Source organism: Xenopus laevis, chromosome 1L (genome assembly GCF_017654675.1).
Source record: "Xenopus laevis strain J_2021 chromosome 1L, Xenopus_laevis_v10.1, whole genome shotgun sequence".
NCBI lineage: Eukaryota > Metazoa > Chordata > Amphibia > Anura > Pipidae > Xenopus > Xenopus laevis.
The window spans coordinates 178,453,124-178,475,109 of NC_054371.1; the positions used below are offsets into that span (position 1 = coordinate 178,453,124).

Sequence of the window (21,986 nt, forward strand, 5' to 3'; positions counted from 1 at the left end):
CAACAATGCAGTATGTAAATTTATGAAAACTGGATGTATGTGGTGACAGACAGCTGCACTAATAAGAGACATTAAAACTGAAATAATTAAACAAGGGAAATTAAGCCTGTGCCTTTGGTAAGAATCCATTAAGTTCAGGTCCTTATAAATCAAATATAATACAGTCAGGAAGGACTGGGAAAATGGAAACTATTGTGCATAATGAAAATAGTAAGAATAAATGTGAATGTTAAGTGTGTATATATATATATATATATATATATATATATATATATATATATATATATATATATATATACATATATATATATATATATATATATATATATATATATATGTATATATATATATATATATATATATATATATATATATATATATATATATATATATATATATATATATATATATATATATACATCATATAAAATATGTGCAATACTGTAATGCCTGTCTATATAAATTCTATACATGCAGTATAAATGTATATTTGATATTTAGGTGATTATTTTATATCTAGTAGCCCACTTAGTGACATGCAGTAAATTTCAGTAGAGACACTATGGGGTAAATTTATCAAAGAGGGAAGTTCCGCCACTAGAGTGAAATTCCGCAGCTCTCAATTCATTTCTATGGGATTTTGAAAGGCGTATTTATCAATGGGTGAAAGTGAAAGTTCACCCTTTGATAAATACGCCTTTAAAAATCCCATAAAAATGAATGGAGAAGAGTGGCTGAATTTCACTATAGTGGCGGAACTTCACTATTAACTTCACTCTTTGACAAATATACCACATAGGGACATGATAAGCCATCTGAGCCAAATGTCTACATAACATTCTCTCCATCTGTATACAGATTACAGATACTGTATTCTCGTGCATACTATATATATCCAGTTCAGTTCAGTATTCATGTATATATTGTTTTACCATGTTTCTGCATATTCACTGTTCAGTTCTTTGAGAATTAAATATGCATTTTGAAAACGACAAGCAAAGTGGCACATTGTATAGAAATTATAGCATTATTGATTCTTTCTCATTCATGGTAGACATTCTTGAGAAGGTTCTGTGGCTTAAACGGGAGTTTGTAGTATCCTCACTCAATGCATTATCAAGTCTGGATAGAATACTCATTTTAAACTTCTTAAAGTCCTGTCCCAAAATCACATAAAGTATTGGATTAACGCAACTGTTGGCCATCGCTAGGGCATTTGCGATAGGAAAACCAATTTTGAATACAGAAATGGGAAATCGCATGAATTCAATTTCCATAATGTGCAGCACTTGGTAAGGTGTCCAGCAGAGAAAGAACGCTGTGATGATTGAAAATATAATCTTAAATGGTTTGCTGGATTTAGCCATTCTGTTTTTCTTCAGTCTGTACACAATGATAGCGTAGCTGGATAGAATGATTATAAGTGGAATCAAATATCCAAATGCAAACCGTGATAAAGAGTAAGCTAACTGTATCTTTGCCTTATTATTTTCTCCCGCTAATGTAAAGTTGGTGAAACATAATGTTTTTTCCCCTCTCTGTGTTGTATCACGGACAATAAAAGAACTGATGCTTAAAAGAGAGGCTGTCATCCAGGCAGCTGCTGAAAGCACCTTGGCCATTTTAGCAGTACGGTGATTTTGGGACCAAACTGGAAATACAACAGATATACAACGATCCAAGCTGATTATTGTCAGGAGGAATATGCTGGTGAACATGTTGTGAACAAGAACGAATGAGTTCAGCTTACACATAGTTCTTCCAAATACCCAGTGGTGATCCATTGCGGTGTAGGTTATAGTGAAAGGTAGGAAAAAGGTGAATAAAAAGTCAGCAATGGCTAGATTTAAAAGCCATATAACATTGACTGATTTCTTAAGCTTGAAGGAGATCATGAAGATAACAAGTCCATTTCCAAGGGTGCTAACAATAAACACCACACTGAACAGTACGGCAGAAAGAATCTGTTTGGATGCTTCATTTTGTCCATGATCCTTATGGACAACAGAAGGAATAGCTTCATCTGTATAGTCGCCATCGTCATACTAGAAATAAAATTAAGTTAGATTTGCTTATTAAGAGGAAAAAACATACCTTAATCTAGTTTCCTTTAAAAATTCTATAGATCCTGAGAGTTTATCATATGCTCCCTTTATATATATTTATACATAATGATATTTCTAAGCAACTTGCCTAATGTAATTTTCAGAAGTGAGACCTTCCTTTCCCCTAATGAATTTAGTTGCTTTTCTCTGAACTTCTCTAGGTCCGGTCTGTTTTGGTTCTGGAGTAAACTGCTGTTTATTCCAAAATGGGCTTAATCAGTATGTTATAAAGGAAAATACACATACAAATGCATCTTACTCCCCTATTTCCATCTCTATTCAGAGTCATCTCTCTGGTAGTGATGGGCGAATTTATTCGACAGGCGCAAATTCGCAGCGAATTCATGCGAATGTGCGCCGGCGTCCAAAAAACGGACGCTGGCGTCAAAAACGAGATGCCGGCGCAGTTTCACCCAAATTCGCCCATCACTACTCTCTGGCCCTGACTTCTGCAAACTTGCACTGCTATAGCTGCCTATTATTACAGCGGTTTCCATCTAATTTGAGGGCTAATTTACAAGGTATAAAGCTGCATAATATATTTTGTGCCATATTTTTTCCCCTGTGAACCCCACCTACTTTCAAATAGCTTGTGTAAAATATCCATATTCCAGAGGTTTTATATCCAACCTATTGTAGTAGGTTGTTTGCCTATGGGTTTATTTTTCATTTACTATACTGCTCTTTAGATGACTGACTACCTTTACAGTTGGGATATATAAACATGTGATCTGGTTTGTACATAAATGCTTCTTTACCGCTTCTGTAGCATTGAAAGTATCCATGAGAGATGAGTTGGATTCTTTTTGACAAGTGACAGTTTGTAGCCCTAAAACACATTAAGATACAAAATGTTAGTAAGTAGCACATAACATGATATTACTACAGGAAAGCAAGCACCTAATACAAACACTGTACAAAAGAAGCCTTAGAAACTAAGGGGCAGATTTACAAAATTCGAGTGAAGAATTCAAATGTAAAAAAATTCGAATTTCGAAGTATTTTTTGGGTACTTCGACCATCGAATTGGTTAAATTCGATCGAATTCGATCGAATTCGAACGATTCGAAGTAAAAATCGTTCGACTATTCGACCATTCGATAATCGAAGTACTGTCTCTTTAAAAAATACTTCGACCACCTACTTCGGTAGATAAAACCTACCGAAGTCAATGTTAGCCTATGGGGAAGGTCCCCATAGGCTTGCCTGTGATTTTTTGATCTAAGGATTTTCCTTCGATCGTTGGATTAAAATCCTTCGAATCGTTCGATTCGAAGGATTTAATCGTTCGATCGAACGAAAAATCCTTCGATCGATCGATCGCAGGATTTGCGCAAAATCGTTCGACTTCGATATTCGAAGTCGAACGATTTTAGTTCCCAGTCGAATATCGAGGGTTAATTAACCCTCGATATTCGACTATTGATGAATCGGCCCCCAAGAGTACATTAAAGAAGAAGGAAAGGAATTTTCTACTCTATTTACTAACCTGAAACCCCAGGGCGGTGCTCCTATCAGCAGAAAACTGCACCGGCCAGTGGTTATTCCAGTGATCACCATGGAGTGATCCTTTTCCTTCTTCTTTTTCTTTCTTCTCATGGCGGTGCATGCACAGTAGAGTGAAAAGCTGAACTTTAACGAAAATTCCAAAGAAGAAGCTGATCGCTCCATGGTGCTCGCTGGAATAACCCTAGGCCAGTGCAGTTTTCTACTGATAGAAGCAGCAGCCCAAGTAAATACAATCACTTGGGGGTGCCTAACTTTTGGCACCCACAAGTAAAAACATCTTTCCTTCTCCTTTAAAGATATAATACCATTAGCTACTGGTTTCAGTATACATTTTTTAGTAAAATGTGGGTTTTTACCTGATGTGGGTTATATTTGTTGGTGAAAAATGTTAAGATGATTTGATACCAGTATAATTTCACTTTTTCACATTTTAGAGCAATCCATGTTTTTATGCTTTGTTTTTTTTTTTAACTTTTAACTATATTTTTTGTTTTGTTTTTTTTTAACTTTTAACAAGGCTAGCTTTACTTATGTCCCAAATGTTACAAGTGTATAGAGTTTAAGTGGCTACGGTAGAGCTTCCCAGAATGTAGCACTTCCCCAAAGGTGGGTCAATTTACTGACTGGGGCGCATAAGGAAGGCTAGCTTGGTAATATTTGGGATAACTACCCTACATATGTTTCCTACATACTGTTATCCAGAATGCTCAAGATATATAGCATACAATGGACCTTTCCGTAATTTGGATCTTCATACCTTGGGGCAAATTCCCTATGCGCCGAAGCGCCTAACGCTATCGTCAATTCGCTAGCATTGGTCATTTTCGTTACTTCGCAAATTCATTAACGAACGCTGGCATAAATTCGCTAGTGTTACTTCGCACCCATACGCCTGGCGAATTTGCGCAACGGACGTAACTACGCGAATTCACTAACGCGCGCATTGTTCTGAACGCTACCTTTTTTACGCTAGACTTCCTTCGCCACCTCAGACCAGGCGAAGCGCAATAGAGTAGATAGGGATTGCTTCAAAAAAAGTTCAAATTTTTTCTAAGTCCCAAAAAACGCTGGCGTTTTTTCTATATTATGGGTGATAGGCTGAAAAAGATCGAAAAATTTTATGGGGCTCCCCTCCTTCCCCCCTACATTTCCTAACTCATGGCACCTTAACTATACAGTGGGCACATGTGTAGGGCAAAAAAAAAAATTTATTTGATGTTTTGAAGGTTTCCCAGGCATTTGTAGTGATTGTACGTATTCCTCCATTGAAATTTGAATTTGGCGCCGTATGCAAATTAACCATCACTAGCGCAACTTCGCTTCGCTTAGCGAATCAACGCTAGCGCAACTTCGCAACCTTACGATACCCCTGAGCGCAACTTCGGATTTTAGTGAATTTGCGGAGCACTGGCGAAACTACGCCTGGCGAAGTGTGGCGAAGTGCGGCGAAGTTACGCCTGGCGCAACTACGAATCTTAGTGAATTTGCCCCCTTATGTCTACTGGAAAATCATTTTAACATTAAATTAACCCAATAGGCTGTTTTTCTTCCAGTAAAGAATAATTATATCTTAGTTTGAATTAAGTAGAAGGTACTGTTTTATTATTACAGAAAAAAAGGAAATCGTTTTTGAAAATGTGGATTATTTGGAGTCTATGAGAGATGGTGCATTCTGGATAATGGGTTTCCAGATAACAGGATAACGGATCCCAAACCTGTAGTTGTAATATAGGTAAGTGAATCCTCACCAAATACTTACAAAGAAAGAACCCCCCAAAACATTTGCAGGCTCTGAAATAGGGTGTTCTACTTAAAGTGCAATGTGTCACTACTGTCATGTAGTAGGTCCAGAATTTATGGTAAAAGTCCAGAACTTATGTGGGCATTGATTATTTTCTGAATAATTTGACAGGAAAGGTTTCACCTAACTGCAATAAGAAATACATAGCACTAAAATCTAAAAGTAGAAATTCCACTTAAAAGCTATAATTATACTGATATTTGTGTCTACCTCCTATTTCTATCAGGGTACATCAAAAACATTTAAAAAAAACAAGCTTAAAATGTATTGAAGATGATTGGCGATACTTTCTGAGTGAGTTTTACATTTGTGTGCTTAGGTATATGTTCAGTTATTATTATACAACAATACTCATGGACATAACAATGTTTTTGCAGTCATGAGGTTTGATGCTGCTGTCAACGCAGATATCAAGCCCAGTTCACTGAAAGTTATTAATTTTCATGAAAATGAAAAGCTGACGATTGGCCTCAAATAAGATATTCTGTAGGGCTCTTCAAGAGCTTTCATTTGATTAAAACAAGAGTCCTGCAATTTGTTTTACATATTCCCTTAACAAGTGGTTGCTTTTAAAAGATAGCTTTGCGACATGCACTTAGTTGCAGAGCCACTTATGTCTAGTTTAAAATCTGGGGAAGATTCTTTTCCACCAGATCCATGCAGAATGTGCAAAGGAATGAGCTGTTTGTCTTCTAATAAGAGCATTTTGGACACCCATCTGCAAGTACTAAAAGAGAACCTCAGAAGAAATGTAAAAGGTCTCAGTGAAGAGATCTTTATAAAGTACATATGTACAATACATAAAATAAGCAAAATAGTATGCTCTATATAAGTAAAATATAGTACAGGTATGGGACCTGTTATCCAGAATGCTCAGGACCTGGGGTTTTCCGGAAAACAGATCTTTCCGTAAATTGGGTCTTCATGCCTTAAGTCTACTAGAAATTAGGGTTTTCTACTAGAATAGCCAATAGGCTGGTTTTGCTTCCAATAAGGATTAATTATATCTTAGTTTGGATCAAGTACAAGGTACTGTTTTATTATTACAGAGAAAAAGGAAATCATTTTAAAAAATTTGGATTATTTAGATATGGGAGACAGCCATTCTGTAATTCGGAGCTTTCTGGATATCGGGTTTCCGGATAAGGGACCTGTACATATATACAGTATAACTGAGCATCTACAGAAATGCCCATGCATCAGCCGTTTAGCTGTTGCTAGCTATCCATTTATATAGCAATGTATGTTGGCACAGAAATGCACAAAAAGCAATGAGATATTTATTCTGACTGCACTAGAAAGTATTTAGTAACTGCCATGTATGGCTATATATGACTGCTGCAGTGTCAAGTTGCTGGGTCATACTTAACCTTCTACCCCTTAAATACTGTTGTGTACCACTAGAGGGAGCTGTGTTGAAATGTTCTTTCATTGTTATGTACTCTCTCTGTTAGTGCATGTGCTTCATTTGTGTTTTGCTATCTATGGATTTGATATTCTTCCTTCTTGAAATGCATGTACATACTTAGCCATGTTGGAGCTCACATAAACCAGTTGTTTAAGCATAACCAGTGAGTCCTGCTCAACTTCCACTGTGAACACAACAAATACCACTCTTCCACAGGATACTGAAGATACTTGAAAAGGTTTGTCAGTGTCATCAGTGGATCCACCTCATACTGTGGAATGATAGAAACTGTCTTTCTCAACTTGTATAACCACAGGTGTGGAAACTTCAGCTTCTAAACGTTGCTTCCTCTTATTTATAAGATATTGTGGTAGTGTGACCAAGGAAATGGTTAAAAAGGTGTGGTTTTCCTTTGATTTCTTCCCAGTAAGAGATGTAGGCACCAGGAAGGGTATTAATAAACAAAGAAGGGTGGCCAGGTCCTGGAAGCTGGAGAATTCTAGACGAATCAGGCAAGCCAGGTAATCCAATCCAGTAGTCTAGCTCATGTATTAGAGCTCATGTTCCACAGGAAGGCTGTCCTGTGGAAAAGTATTTCATTTTAGTGAGACTGTCAGGGAGGGCTCTCTGAGCAGGGCACAGAGCAGGAAGGTTACCTGTCTGTGTGGGGATGATGCCTGCAACTGCAAGGTGCAGAGGGAGATGTGACCATAAGTCTGCGAGACTAAGGAAAGCCATGAGGCTGAGCAATCCCTCAAAAGGATGTATCGCAGTGGCGGAACTACCGGGGGAGCAGGGAGTGCGAGCGGGCCAGGACCCTCACCCCCTCAGGGCCCCCTGGCAGTTCCCGCTTATTCCCGGCCAGTTCTGGGCGTACGGAGGGGGGCGGGGGCCCGGCTGCGCGTCCTGCGCTAGTTACGTTTCTGATGTATCATGACTACAGGGTGAACCCAACGTATGTGTTTTTGCTGGTAGTCCACAAGGAGCCCATTTTGGTGAGAGAACTCATCAAATGCGTGATAGTAGGGCCTCGTGGTCAGGATTTATTTTTATGATTTGTGTTTTGTATCCTGAAATTGTCACCCCCGTGTGTAAATAAACTGCATTAAACAGAAGAAAGTGTCTGCTGTGGATCCCACAAGCTTACAATACATATACATTTGTGTAATGAACTGGATTACTGTCACAGAGTTCTCTAATATGTCAATGTAATTAAAGTGCTTACTTCAGTCTAGTAACTCGTAAAATACGTCAACAGTTAGCCACTTGTTTAAAAAAGAACAACTAATATGAGTTTAAAGTGTGAATTATTATCCACTTTCCAACCTTTCTTCTCAAATTCTGCCAAAAATATTTGAAAACACTAGCCAGTTCTCTGACTGTTGGCCAGTATCCCTGGTTCAACTATGTCTTGCTCTAAGCCTACACACATCCTACCTATCACAGGCCCTGCTGAAACCCCACTGATTGCGCCTGATGTTATACATGTAATATATAGCAAATTCGCTGCCGGTGAATAAATAGCCTGTGGTCGGGCAAGGCACAAACTGAAGAAAACATAGGGAATTGCAACTGTTGTTTGCATCTGGCCTGCACTTTAGCCAAATAATAATTTTTTTATTAAAATGATTTAGTTTTTCTCTGTGGTAATAAAACAGTATATTGTACTTTGTGGTAGCTAAGATGCATTAATCTACATTTGTGGCAAAACATTCCTGTTGGGTTTATTTCATAATTAAATTAGCAGATGTATGGTATGGAGATCCAAATGATGTAAAAAGCCATTTCCACAAAACCCCACACGTTTTCCAGTTAATAGACCCATTCCTATACATTGCACACATATATATATATATGCAAAAAGACTGCACCAATAGGAAAGTGATCAAACTAAAGGGGTTTTTTATGTTATGATATGTAGGGTCATTAAGAATCCACCTGGAAGAAGTGCAAGAGTACTAAGGGGCACAAAAGTATATGCACTTTTGTCTGGGGGAATGGCTGTTCTGGGCCTTTTGATTTTTATGAGGTATATATGGCCAATGTACTGTGTAAACAAGAGAATTGCATTGCCTTAGCTAGTCTGAAATACAGTCCAGAGCCTCAGTTACCATTACTGTGCAGTGATTGTGAGAGAACTCTCCACATGGAATGTATGGAACCAAGTTAATTAAGATGCTCTTGTAGTCTGTGTGTAACCTTTGAAAACAGTCCATAGGGTATTGATTAAATTTTTGCCCTTCCGCTTGTCACTTCACTTGACATCTCATATTTTTCTACATTAAGAAACGCTTCTCACGTTTTATGATTTTCAGAATTACACCGAATGTGAAAATTGCGTCCTTGGAAAAAGCAGAATTTGTGAGGCAGAAAGGTGGTGATGGATGAGAGAGGAAGTAGGAAAGCAGGAAAAAAGAAGGTCTATTTATCTCAACACAGGCTCCACGGCGGAGAAGAAATGCTACAAGTATATTTTACCATGCGGCATGATTAAGAAGTATTTCCTGTTCTTGCAAATTGTGACCTTTACGTTTTGTACTACATCTAATCTCTCTCTTCCTCGCTAAAAAATATATTGTAAATAGGTTGTGGTAAAAAGAAAGCTTGATGTTTTTAGGTGGTCCAGATTTCACTCAGATACTGGAGGGTGATTATTGTATACTATTCATTTACAACCAAAATATACAAATTGTTTGTAACGGGCAATGTAGCTAGTGATGGGTGAATAAATTTGCCAGGCATGGATTCACGGCGAATTTTCGCCGTTACACGAATTATTCGGCGAAGGACAGATTCGCCCATCACTAAGGGGCCGATTCACTAAGGGTCGAATATCGAGGGTTAATTAACCCTCGATATTCGACTAGGAATTAAAATCCTTCGACTTCGAATATTGAAGTCGAAGGATCTAGCGCAGATAGTTCAATCGAATGATCGAAGGATAATTCCTTCGATCGAACGATTAAATCCTTCTAATCGAACGATTCGAAGGATTTAAATCCAATGATCGAAGGAATATCCTTCGATCAAAAAAAGTTAGCCAAGCCTATGGGGACCTTCCCCATAGGCTAACATTGACTTCGGTAGCTTTTAGATGGCGAACTAGGGGGTCAAAGTTTTTTTTAAAGAGACAGTACTTCGACTATCGAATGGTCAAATAGTCGAACGATCTTTACTTCGAATTCTTTGACTCAAAGTCGTAGTCAAAGGTCGAAGTGGCCCATTCGATGGTCGAAGTAGCCCAAAAAAAACTTCGAAATTCGAAGTTTTTTAACTTCGAATCCTTCACTCGAAGTTAGTGAAGCGGCCCCTAAATGTAGGATCATCTGTAGATTTATCATGTTAAGTAAAACATGTTAAGTATAATCACTGATACTACAATAGTACCCTCGTTATGAACTCTTAATTGAAAAAGACCATTGATGGCACGTAAAACGCTGAGCAGCTTATACTGTACACTGGAAATTGTACAATTTGTGTTGGGAGCCCCAACAAAAGAGGTTTGTGGGTTCCCATCAATGAACCTCACCTTATGCCCTCAACCAATGACCCTGTGTAGACTGGGGGTTGCAGGGCATTGCAAGATCTCAGTGGACCCCAACTACAATAAGGCCACCCCTGCAGCCATGGGTTTTTCTCCCCCCACTATTATGCCACTGGATAAAGAGACACAAATTAGTGGAGAGACTAAAAATAGTGACCTTAGTTAATAGCTTGAATTGGTGTTTGGTTTGCAAATACAAAGGTCTAGTTGAAAGGGCAGAAAATAATATGAATTATTTATGAAGTCAGAAGTGGATGCAAGCCATTAAAATCATCATTATTGAATGATGTGGTCTAAATAAATAAAAAATGTCATACACCATAAAGATATTATTCTGTATGTGAACAGATATCCGGAGCATCATTATTCAATGTAGAACAAAGCATTCAAATGTAGAGATGACAGCAATCAAAATCTCAAACAAATAAGCAGAGACTAGTAATTAAGATGAATAAATGGCAAATAATTCTTAGAAATCCTGTCATTTTCTGGAAGACTTATCTTTGAAATTATGATACAAACAGTTCAGTCTCATTGCCATTAGAGGAGCAGAAATATTCCACCAAGGAGTACGAGGAAGGCAGAAGTCACTATTATGAGGCAAGTCAGGAGTTAGGGCTTGCGTAAGAGCAGAACAGACGGAACATTACATTTGCTCTGGGAAACAAAGATATTCTCCCTTGGCCAGAAAAAAAAGAAAAATTACATGCTGCAGCACTTCCTTCTGCAAGATAAAAAGTTTTTATAAAGGTCAATGGGCAGGCAAAATTCTTGTCTTGCCCTTTGGCCAGAAAATATCATCAGAGAATGTACAAATTACATATTTCTACACAGTTTAAGAGCTGTTATTTATGTTTGGGGTCACTGCTTTATGGAGGTTAAAATTATAGTACAGGTATGCTTCCTGTTATCTAGAATGCTCAAGACCTGGTGTTTTCCAGATAATGGATCTTTCAGTAATTTGGATCTTCATACCTTAAGTTATTATTACAGAGAAATTTTGGATTATTTGGATACAATGGAGTCTATGGGAGATGGCTTTTCCGTAATTCAGAACTTTCTGAATAACGGGTTTCCAGATGGAGAATTCCATACAAATGGCAGTTTTTTTCATTATTGACCCAGGCCCTTTTTCTTTCATTTCAAGCTTCAGCTAATGGGTACCTCAGCACAACAATCTCCAAGCAGAGTGACCAGTTTCCCATGACAGGGATATTTCTAGTTCACCATGAAGAAAATCCAGCTAAAATAAATATCTTTAGCTAAGTCTATACAATATATTTCCTTTATACCCTTTAGAAAATAAGTGAGCATTTCTTTAGTGAGATTCTAGTCTGTGATATTGGGGAAATGTCTTCAGTATTTAGAATGGCATTAAATTCATCAGAGATTAAGGAGAAAAGAGCAATAAATGAAAACGTCAATAAATGAAAATATGAAACATTGAACCACAAACTGGAAACCTAAAACTTGTTTTCCTTAGTATGCCGGGGGGGTGGAGTCTGTTACCTTCCACCAGTATAGAGAAGGCAAAGAGATGAGTCATACTACAATCCCGATTAATAGTGATGGTGTGGTGAATTTCCACATTTCGCAACTGCCACGAAAAATTTGCCGGCGTCAAAAAATTATGGACACGCGTTCGGAAAAATCGTTTGAGTCAAAACCGTCGCGCATCAACACTGTTCGGACGCCCATTGACTTTAACACCAGAGTCAAAGTTGACGTGAGCATCAAAATTGCAGGGAATTTATGCGGGCGTCAAAATTCGTGTTTCATGAATTTTCTGCTGGGAGAAATTCGCCCATCCCTGTTGATTAAAAGTTGCCATGAAGAGGCATTTATGGGTGAATGTGGGACCCACATTTAGAATAAAAAGAAAGTATATAGATATCCAGAAGCATTTAATTTGTACTTGTACCGCCCAACTCAGTTACATAAAAGAGTGCATAATGTTATTCTAACCACATTCCTATTGTCAGAAAAGGGTCTGAGCATGTGTTTGTAAGGAAGTGGTAACATTCTAATGTTGTTGTCCAGCTCACAAATAATGGACATATTACATGGGAACTACAGAAGTGGCTTCTATGTGTGTGGCTTGTTTAACAGTCACAAAGTATGGTGAGAAAATGGAGATAAATATATGCATAAATAGGCTTTTGAAAATGGACCAAGAAAGATTGCATTGTAATTACTGTTAAAATGTGTGTAATTACCAGTGAGCTTTAGAATGTTAATGGGAGCTTATAGATCTGTCAGAGCTTTTGCTTTCTAGCTCTTGAACCAATGATAAAGAAACAGCGCAACTTTCACCAGTAAGTGATTAATATTACCATCAGGGCAGTAGCAGAGTACAAATATTAAAAAAAAATGCAGAATAGTCTGGGAACATACTGGGTGAGGATAGAGTAGGGAGCAAAAGAAACTCTTTTTTAGTAAAGTTGTATTAAATCTAAGAAATGAAAGATGCAGAAGGGAAGGTCAAGGGATAATAAAGCAAGTGGTAAGCATGAGGTGAAGATATAAATCAAGAAATCCATATAGACATCTTCAAACTTCAGTGGGGGAATGTAATGTATAGTGATGAGCGAATCTGCCCCATTTTGCTTCACCGAAAAATTTGCGAAACTGCTGAAAGTTTCGCAAAATGCATTACAACCAAAGGGGTTGTTCACCTTTAAATTAACTTTATGATGTAGAGAGTGATATTCTGAGATAAGTTGCAATTGGTTTTAATTTTTTATTATTTGTGGTTTTTGAGTTATTTAGCTTTTTAGCAGCTCTCCTGTTTGCAGTTTCAGAAATCCCATGCATTGATCTGAATAAGAGACTGGAATACAGTATGAATAGGAGAGGCTCGAGTAAAAAGAGTAATAAAAAGTAGCAATAACAATAAATGTGTAGCCTTACAGAGCATTTGTTTTTTTTAGATGGGGGTCAGTGATTCCCATGTGAAAGCTGGAAAGAGTCAGAAGAAAAAGGCAAATAATTGAAAACCGATCAAAAATAAATAATGAAGGGCAATTGAAAAGTTGCTTAGTAGTGATGGGCAAATCTGTGCTGTTTCGCTTCTCCGAAAAATTCACTAATTTACAGCGAAATTTGTGAAACGCCTTGAAGTCAATGGGCGTCTAAAAAATTTTGACGTGCGTCAATTTTGAAGATCAGATGAAAAAAAATCGTGAAGATCAGATTTTTTCCCACAAAGCTAATTTTCAGGAAAATGTAATAATAAATAAACGCAAAAATGCAGAGCTGATTTGATCGGAGTTTGCAATTTTGAGATAAATTCGGACTTTGATAAATAACCCACAAACTGACACTAAGGGGCAGATTTATCAAGGGTCGAATTTCGAAGTAAAAAATACTTCGAAATTCGACCATCGAATTTAAATACTTTCGAATTTGAATATCGAATTCAAACTTTTTTCATCTAAAAATTCTGCGGTCGAAGTAAAATCGTTCGATTAAATCGAACGATTCAAACTATTTTATCGTACAATCAAACAATTTTACTTCGACTTCAAAAAATTTAAAAAATGCTGTAGAAGGTCCCCATAGGCTAACATAGCACTTCGGCAGGTTTAATTTGGCGAAGTATTGAAGTTTTTATAAAGAGACAGTACTTCGATTATCGAATGGTCGAATATTCAAACTATTTTACTTCGAATCGAATTCAAAGTCGTAGTATCCTATTCAATGGTCGAAGTATCCAAAAAATTACTTCGAATTTCAAATTTTTCCCTCGAATTCACTTCGACCCTTGATAAATCTGCCCCTAAGGGGGTTATTCATCAAAGCCCGAATTTATCTCAATATTTTCTGCTACAAATTCAGATCAAATCTGCTTGAGTTTTTTTGCGCTTATTTATTATTACATTTTCCCTGAAAATTTGCTTTTCACGATTTTCTTGGATTTTTCACCCGAAAACTAAGATTTTGACTGAAAACTCCGAAAACTTGGGGGTATTGCACGAAACCCAGCGCACACCAAAAAATCATTGGGGCTTCTCCCATTGACTTATATGCAACCTCAACAGGTCTGAGATGCGGATTTTCAGATTCAGACTCGGGGTTTAATAAATTAATAATTTTTTAAAAGTCCTATTTTATTTAAAAAAAAAAAATCAAGAGTTTTTCATGTGATTTTTGCAATCGGAGTTTAGTAAATAGCCCACTAAATGCTACCCCACTGTTCTGCCTTGTGGCAGTGATATTTTATTTTGCTAATAGTAATAATGGCTATGACAAAAGTGTTGCTTATGTTATTGAATCAATCATTGCAAACAATAGAAGACTTTTTTTTTTTGGTGTGATTTTCAACTTTCGAATTTTAAACAATATTTGAGAAATGAAGGATAAATGAATGAATTTTGTCAGGAGCCCTCATCTAAACCAATACAAAATGAATACAAAATGAATGAAATGTGTGTGTATCATTACAGACCCAGATACTTGGAAACAGATGCATTTTTTTCTGCTGTTCATATGGCAAGAATTATTAAGATACTTTTCCAATGACACTGATGAATAGACTCACTGATAATGATTGATGAGAAATATAACCTTCAGCTGTGTTCTAATATTTTGCTTGACCTCCCAGAAAAGATAGATACACTATATTACACACTAGAGCTGATGCTGGTACTTGATCTTTAACTGTTTACCCATAAAGATTCTTTCTTACCAATTTAATCTCCTATAAAATGTTATTAAACTCTATTCTGTGGGTACAAATTTTTATCATGCTTTTATTTTGCTAATGCACTGAATCCAGGATTTAGAATTAACAGAGAAAAAATAGGATTTGATTTATGACTCTACAGAATTAGTTTGTTTATTTGATAAGTGTAATAAATACAAGGAAATGTAAAGAAGGAGCAAGAATGAACCTGGAGGGGGTGCAATATATACTCCATATACAGATTGTTATGCCCTGGAAAGAATCAAACACAAATGGGATCCATTATCTTGAAACCAGTTATCCAGAAAGCTCTGAATTACAGGAGGGTCATTTCCCATAGGCTTTATTTTAATAAATTAATTCAGATTTTTAAAAATTATTATTTCTCAATGTAATTATAAAATAGTACCTTGTACTTGATCCCAATAATTGACCCAATAATTAATCAATATTGGAGGTAAAAAAATATAATGTTTATATAATATTTTAGTTGACTTAAGGTATGGATATTCGAATTACAGAAATACTCTTTATCCAGAAAACCCCAGGTGGAACATTCACTAAGATTCGTAGCTACGCAAATTCACTAAAATCTGAAGTTGCACTCAGTGGTAGGGTAAGGTTGCAAAGTTGCGCTAGCGTTGATTCGCCAAGCAAAGCAAAGTTACGCTAGCGATGGTTAATTTGCATACGGCGCCAAATTCAAATTTCAATGTAAGTATTCGTAGCAGCACTACACAAGCCTGGGAAACCTTCAAAACATCAAATAAAATTTTTATTTTGCTCTACACATGTGCCCACTGTATAGTTAAGTTGCCATGAGTTAGGAAATGTAGGGGGGAAGGAGGGGAGCCCCAAAAATGTTTTCGATCTTTTTCAGCCTATCACCCATAGTAAAGAAAAAAACGCCAGCGTTTTTTGGGACTTAGAAAAAATGTTAACTTTTTTTGAAGCAATCCCTATCTACTCTATTGCGCTTCGCCTGTTCTGAGGTGGCGAAGGAAGTCTGGCGTAAAAGGTAGCGTTCAGAACAATGCGCGTGTTAGTGAATTTGCGTAGTTACGTCCGTTGCGCAACTTCGCCAGGCGTATGGGTGCGAAGTAACACTAGCGAAGTTACGCCAGCGTCCGTTAGTGAATTGGCGAAGTAACGAAAATGCCCAATGCTAGCGAATTCACGCTAGCTTTAGGCGCTTCGCCGCTTAGTAAATTTGCCCCCAGGTTTCTGGAAAGCAGGTCTCATAACTGTACTATGATGCATCAATATGTCCAACCAGTGAAGGACATTGCCAAGATGACTGACCAGTGTAGTCAAATAAAATATATACAAAACATTAGAGCCAATATAACCCTCAACATTTAGGGGGTTAGTTATTAAGTCCGAATGTCAAAAAATTCAAAATAAATTGAGTTTTTTTTTACTTATCCGTATTTGTAATTTTTTCGGAATGTATTAAACCCAGAGGGTGTTAAAAGTCTGAATAAAAAAGTACTCCAACTCAGACATGCCGAGTTCATGTAGAAGTCAATGGGAGAAGTCCTAACGATCTCCTGATCTGCACTGGGTTTCGTGCAATAATCTGATAGGATACGTTTTTTTCACAATTTTTTTTTTGGAGTTTTTTCCCGGCACAGGAAATTTTCGGAAAAATGTATTGATAAATAAGGGGAAAAAACCTGTGCAGATTTGGTCAAAGCAGTTTTCAGAAAATACTTCGATATTTTCAGACCCGGATTTGTGGCAAGGCCACAAAGGATCAGGCTTAGGGCTCAGTGCTCAGTGCTGTTCCCGAGTATTAAGACATGCACACTTGGACACACGCACAGAAAGGGGGAAGAGGAAGGGGACAGCATCTGGGAGGGGGAAGGGACAGCACTGGACAAGGGGAAGCGGAGGGGGCGGCACCAGCAGGGGAGGGGGGAGATGAGTTTGTAAATCTGGAGAATATACAGTATTTGTGCCCTGTGCCATCTGAAAAAATCATTCATTTTGGAGTGCATGTAGATATGTTAGATTCAGTAAAAAAAATCGAGCATCCAGGCAAAAGGGTTATTCAGCAGGAAGTGATTAACAGCATCATTAATTAGATACTGAAATCAAAGGGCTAATTATCAAACTCATATTAGGTTCCATTGCAGTGTACATAAATAAAGCACTCAGTTTTGTAGAAGTCTGTATAAGGTGAGCTGTGAGGATAACAGAACATTGCTATGGAAACTGGATCCTCATAAAAATACATTGTTTTTTGCTGCAAATAATTAAGAAAAAAAAATCTGTGGTCAGTTTTTAGATAGTACCAAGAGTATTCCTTACAACTTGGAACAACAAAGTCTGAAGACAACAAATGAAACATAGAACCTGTAAGATTATATCAGCCTGTGTTCTGGGCTACCCTGGGAGCAACCCTGTAGCAGCACCATCTGGTTGACAGCGGCATATGAATGGAATCTTAGCATGACCAAACATCAAACACAAATACATAGCATAACATGATCAGCATGGACTGTTAAGAAACACCGGTATATAGTGGGTTCAGGGGCATATTTACATTATAGGCACTCATGGGCCTGTGCCTAGGGTGGCAGCTTTAAGGGAGTGGCTCTTGGATGCCTTTATGGTAAATAAAACTTTTTTTTTTTTTTTAAAGCAAAAACCTCTTCTCCTGCCCCCAGATACTTTCCCTCAAAATTCATGTAAGAGGTGTGTGCGCGTGGGGGTTGTACCTGGTGATGAAGGGAGTGACACTGCACATGTGCGAAGGTGCGATTAGGTCTAATGCCTAGGCCTAGGGGCTGCAACGGACCAAAATACAGCCTTGAGTGGGGTATTTGATCAGGTGCCACATAAATATATACAGTATAACTTGTAATGAGAGAAATTACCTCATTTTGCTTCGCTAAAAAATTTTTACAAAATGCAGGAGAATTTGCGAAACAGCAAAAATTCAGAAAAGACGTTGAAGTCAATGGGCTTCTTTTGCAGCAACTTTTTTTGCAGCAACTTTTTTTCATTTGAAGCAGTGTAGGTGGTTCTTCACAGTGAGGACATTGAGGTTGTGGAATGCACTGCCGGGTGATGTTGTGATGGCTGATTCAGTTAATGCAATTTTTTAAGTTTTTTTTATTAGCACAAAATTGGGGTCAATGGGTGTCCTGTTTTTTACAAAAAGTCACAAAACTAAAAATTTTGCAGCAAATCCAACCTGGGCAAAAATGTTGCTTATTGCTGTCTGTAACAAATGTAACCAAGCACTTTGTTGCAGGGCTTCAATGTATTCAGCAGAATTCCAAAATTATATATAACCACCAGTTGGAAGTGGTTATATAAACATATAACTAAACATAGAGGAGCCCTTACCTTCTCTATAGCTATTTACAATCTCTTCTGTACAAGGTATCCAAATAAGTTAAAAAAAATAATTAGAAGTAATATTGCTCCGATAGGGTATAAAGGAAGTTGGTCATAAATATGAAGATGAAATATAGTCATTCTAGAAGAATGGGGACATTTATCTGTACTCCAACCCCATCTTTTTAACAAATCTGTAGTATCTTATAGAAATGTATCTAAGCTACATTTGTTCATTATATCTTGTCTACTCGGTGGCTTCGCTGTCAACCCTTTGCTGAACACATTGGCCCCCTGGAGGTCAGTGGTGAACTTGTACATACTCAGTAATGAATAAAAAGTCATCCTGACCCAGTGAAAAATCTGCTGTGTGGTTATGGTTGGTTCTCTTGTGAACTGATGGCCAATATTTTAATTGAAAGTTTGAAATGGAGAAGCTGGCAATTTCCTATAGAATTCTTTGCAATGTATTTACATGTAGACGTTGAAATATATTTGACTTTAGCTGTCTATAAACACCACTTTAGAAACCATATCTGAGGGTTGATTGGTGATGAGATGATAAGATGATTTTTGGATTCTCCTGGTTAGGTGCTACATAAAGGGCTGGATTCAATTTAGTGAGAAAATATTATCTCATGGTTTATCATATTAAAACTCATGGATGAAATCCAATTCAAGGAGAAAAAACTTTTCTCCAAATTCAGTTCCAGTTTTTTCCCTTACTCTTCAGTAGAGTTGTCATGTGATAAACTGTGAGAAGTTTTTTCTGAATTGAATTGTATCTCTAATTGAATCTTGTCTTGTTTCACTTGATAAACCTTTTTCTCACTGAATTGAATCTGGCCAACGCAACTCTTTTCCATTCAAACAGCTTAAAGAGTGGAGACATTTATTTGGTCTCTGCACTGTGTTTCTTTTTCTGTAACTGAGCTCTTGTGTCACCAGTGATCAGTCTCATCAGTGATGATCACTTGCTCCAACAATATCGGGGGAGATGTACATTTGACTGTGAGCGCTGGAAGTGACGTTTGAACACTAAAGATTTTTAGTAGAATTGTGTCTAATTTATGTGAAATTGCATGTGCAACTGTATTAGGCTCCTTGCACTCTTTAGGCTACAATGATGCTGGAATTATGGAGAAAACAATACGTTGTGTGTAAAAACATGGCGACTTGTGCTTAAAATTGCACTTTGCAATTTTGCATTTTTATTTTGCTTGTGAATTAGCCCTGTGGTTGTGAGCCCAAATCATTTTGTGTCTGTATAGATCTACAAAGTGGAGAAAAAGCCCTTGCATTTTCTGTGCATGTAGATGCCTTTCTGTTTTTAAAAACACCTTTTAAAATTCTGTGTGCACTGGTGCCCATTTCACTGGAATCTGAATCAGTATTCAGAAACAACATCCATTGATTCCTTATTACTTGTTCAATTTGTTTTTTGTTGCCAAATTGTTTGTGACCTTCCATTTTCAACCCCCCCAATTTCTCCAGAAGTATTAATTATTTAACTGGGGAATCCAGATGAAATTGTTGTAAGAGCCCATCGGCCTGCCGGAGGTGGAAATTAGGACCAAGGAGGAAGCTGTTGCAGACAGAAATAGTCCAATATGCGGTATCCAAAGGTTCAAGAAATTCATGGTCATAATTTAGGCACAAGTTAAGGCAGACAGTGATCAGTGTAGTCAGAATCAAAGCAGGAAAGTCAAGAACTAGAAGATCAAGCCAAAGAAGTAATTTAGACGAACCCAGGAACTACACCTAGAAATACGTATTTATATTTGAGAATTGAACCCAGGTCCTTGGCATCTGTTTAATTAGAATTTAGCACCAAATGTGGCATGATGACATCATACACTTACAAAATGATGTCAATGTGACAATGCCTCATCCCTCTTGATGGCCATGGGCTCCACCATCTTGGACAAAGTGCTGAAGAGGAGAGAGTGATGTGTTTTCGCTCCAGCCACTAGAGGGCTTAAGTTGATATTAAGGGGTATATTTATCAAAGAGTGAAGTTAGAGATCCCCACAGTCCACTAGTGTGAAATCCCGCCACTCTCCATTCATTTCTAATGGATTTTTAAAAGGCATATTTATCAAAGAGTGAACTTTCACTTTCACCAGTTGATTTTTTTTAAAAGAAATGCCCCTAAGTGTTTCTGTGGTTCTACAGCTTCATTGTAATCAGCTTGAAAAAGGAACTAAAATGTTCTGAAAGCTTGCTATGATTATATTAGTTAGCCAATAAAGGTATCACCTTTATACCACTTTGTTGGTTTTTTTTCAAATGGGTTGCCCTGTAACATTTTTACTGGCTGACACGTTACAACAACTTTACCTGTGGTTCTTACTGTTAGACTTTGTATGTTCAGGAACTAAAATTCAACCATGAGGCTCAACTGCTGGTACCACAAGCTCTCTGAATAAAAGTCTGAAGTTCTGATCAATGTGAGTTTACAGAATAATACAGAGAGGAGAACCATCAGGCACTCCTGACAATTGTGATATGTCTCTAGTTATTAAAACTTAAATACTTAATCAGTTGTTTTCCTCAATATTTACAAGAGGATTCAGGGTTACAGGACTTACTTATTCCTGGCTCAGCATACCTTTACTAGGACCCAGGGCTTGTAGACATTCAGAGAGAGCTTAGTTAATTATTAGCCAGGCCACGTTTTCTGATTTCCTCAGACTCCCTTTCTTCTGCTATGATATCAATAGATATCAATAGAATAGGAGAAAAGCTGATTCCAATACTTAAAATTGGATCAAGAGCTCAACTTGACATTAGGCATCTGTGCTGGTGGGGAAATTGCTTGGAATATTATTTAAAGATCACACTCAATTTTATGTTCTGGGGAATGGCATTATACGTAGAAATCAGCATGGCTTTATGAAGGACAAATCACGACAGACAAATTGAATTGCTTTTTATGATGAGCTTGGTAAGAAGTTGGATAGTGGGGTTACAGTAGATGTGATCTACTTGGCAAAGCTTTTCATACAGTGCCGCATACATGGCTGCTATCTAAACTAAGGTTTCTCTGTCAGGGCTGGAACTAGGGGTAGGAAGAATAGGCACGTGCCTAGGTTGCAAAAGAAGTTCGGACCGTTGTTTTCAGAGCTGTGGCAGCAGTTCCTTTGGAATAAAATGATGTGCTCTTACGCTTATGTGCACTCGTGCTTCTTCACTGCTTGTGATCTTCCATGCATGCACACTGATGTGTCCTCGGCACTTGCACTCTTCTGCGCATGCGCCAACGGTGGGGGGCAACATAGTTGGCTGGGTTGCCTAGGGCCCCCGGCCCACTTGGCCCGGCACTACTCTGGGTATTAGTAGTGTTAGCTCATCATTTCCCAGTGATACAAAACTATGCAGCCAATTCATTCCAGTGGCAGATGACGTTCATTGTTGATAAATGTAAGGTTATACATTTGGGATTTAAAATGTACAAGCAACGTATAATCATAATAGGACCATCGGGCATATTCTTAATGGACTTGGAGGTCCTTGTGACAAGCAGCAGAAGGACAAACATCTTATCATCTTAATATGCTATGTAGTTAAATCCTCAAGTGCACAAG

The 21,986-nt window shown here is 37.6% G+C and overlaps 1 protein-coding gene across 1 annotated transcript in view; it reads right to left on the reverse strand.

Moving 5' to 3' along the window:
- Positions 1-715: 715 nt before the first annotated feature.
- The window catches only part of cmklr1.L (chemerin chemokine-like receptor 1 L homeolog), a 34,154-nt gene continuing 12,883 nt past the window's right edge, over positions 716-21,986 (reverse strand). The window contains exons 3-4 of the mRNA XM_018226783.2: positions 2,864-2,934; positions 716-2,045 (exon numbers count right to left, since the gene is read on the reverse strand). Coding sequence (XP_018082272.1) covers positions 1,020-2,045; positions 2,864-2,890 — 1,053 coding nt within the window. The 5' untranslated portion in view covers positions 2,891-2,934 and the 3' untranslated portion in view covers positions 716-1,019. The remainder of the gene's footprint in view (positions 2,046-2,863; positions 2,935-21,986) is intronic.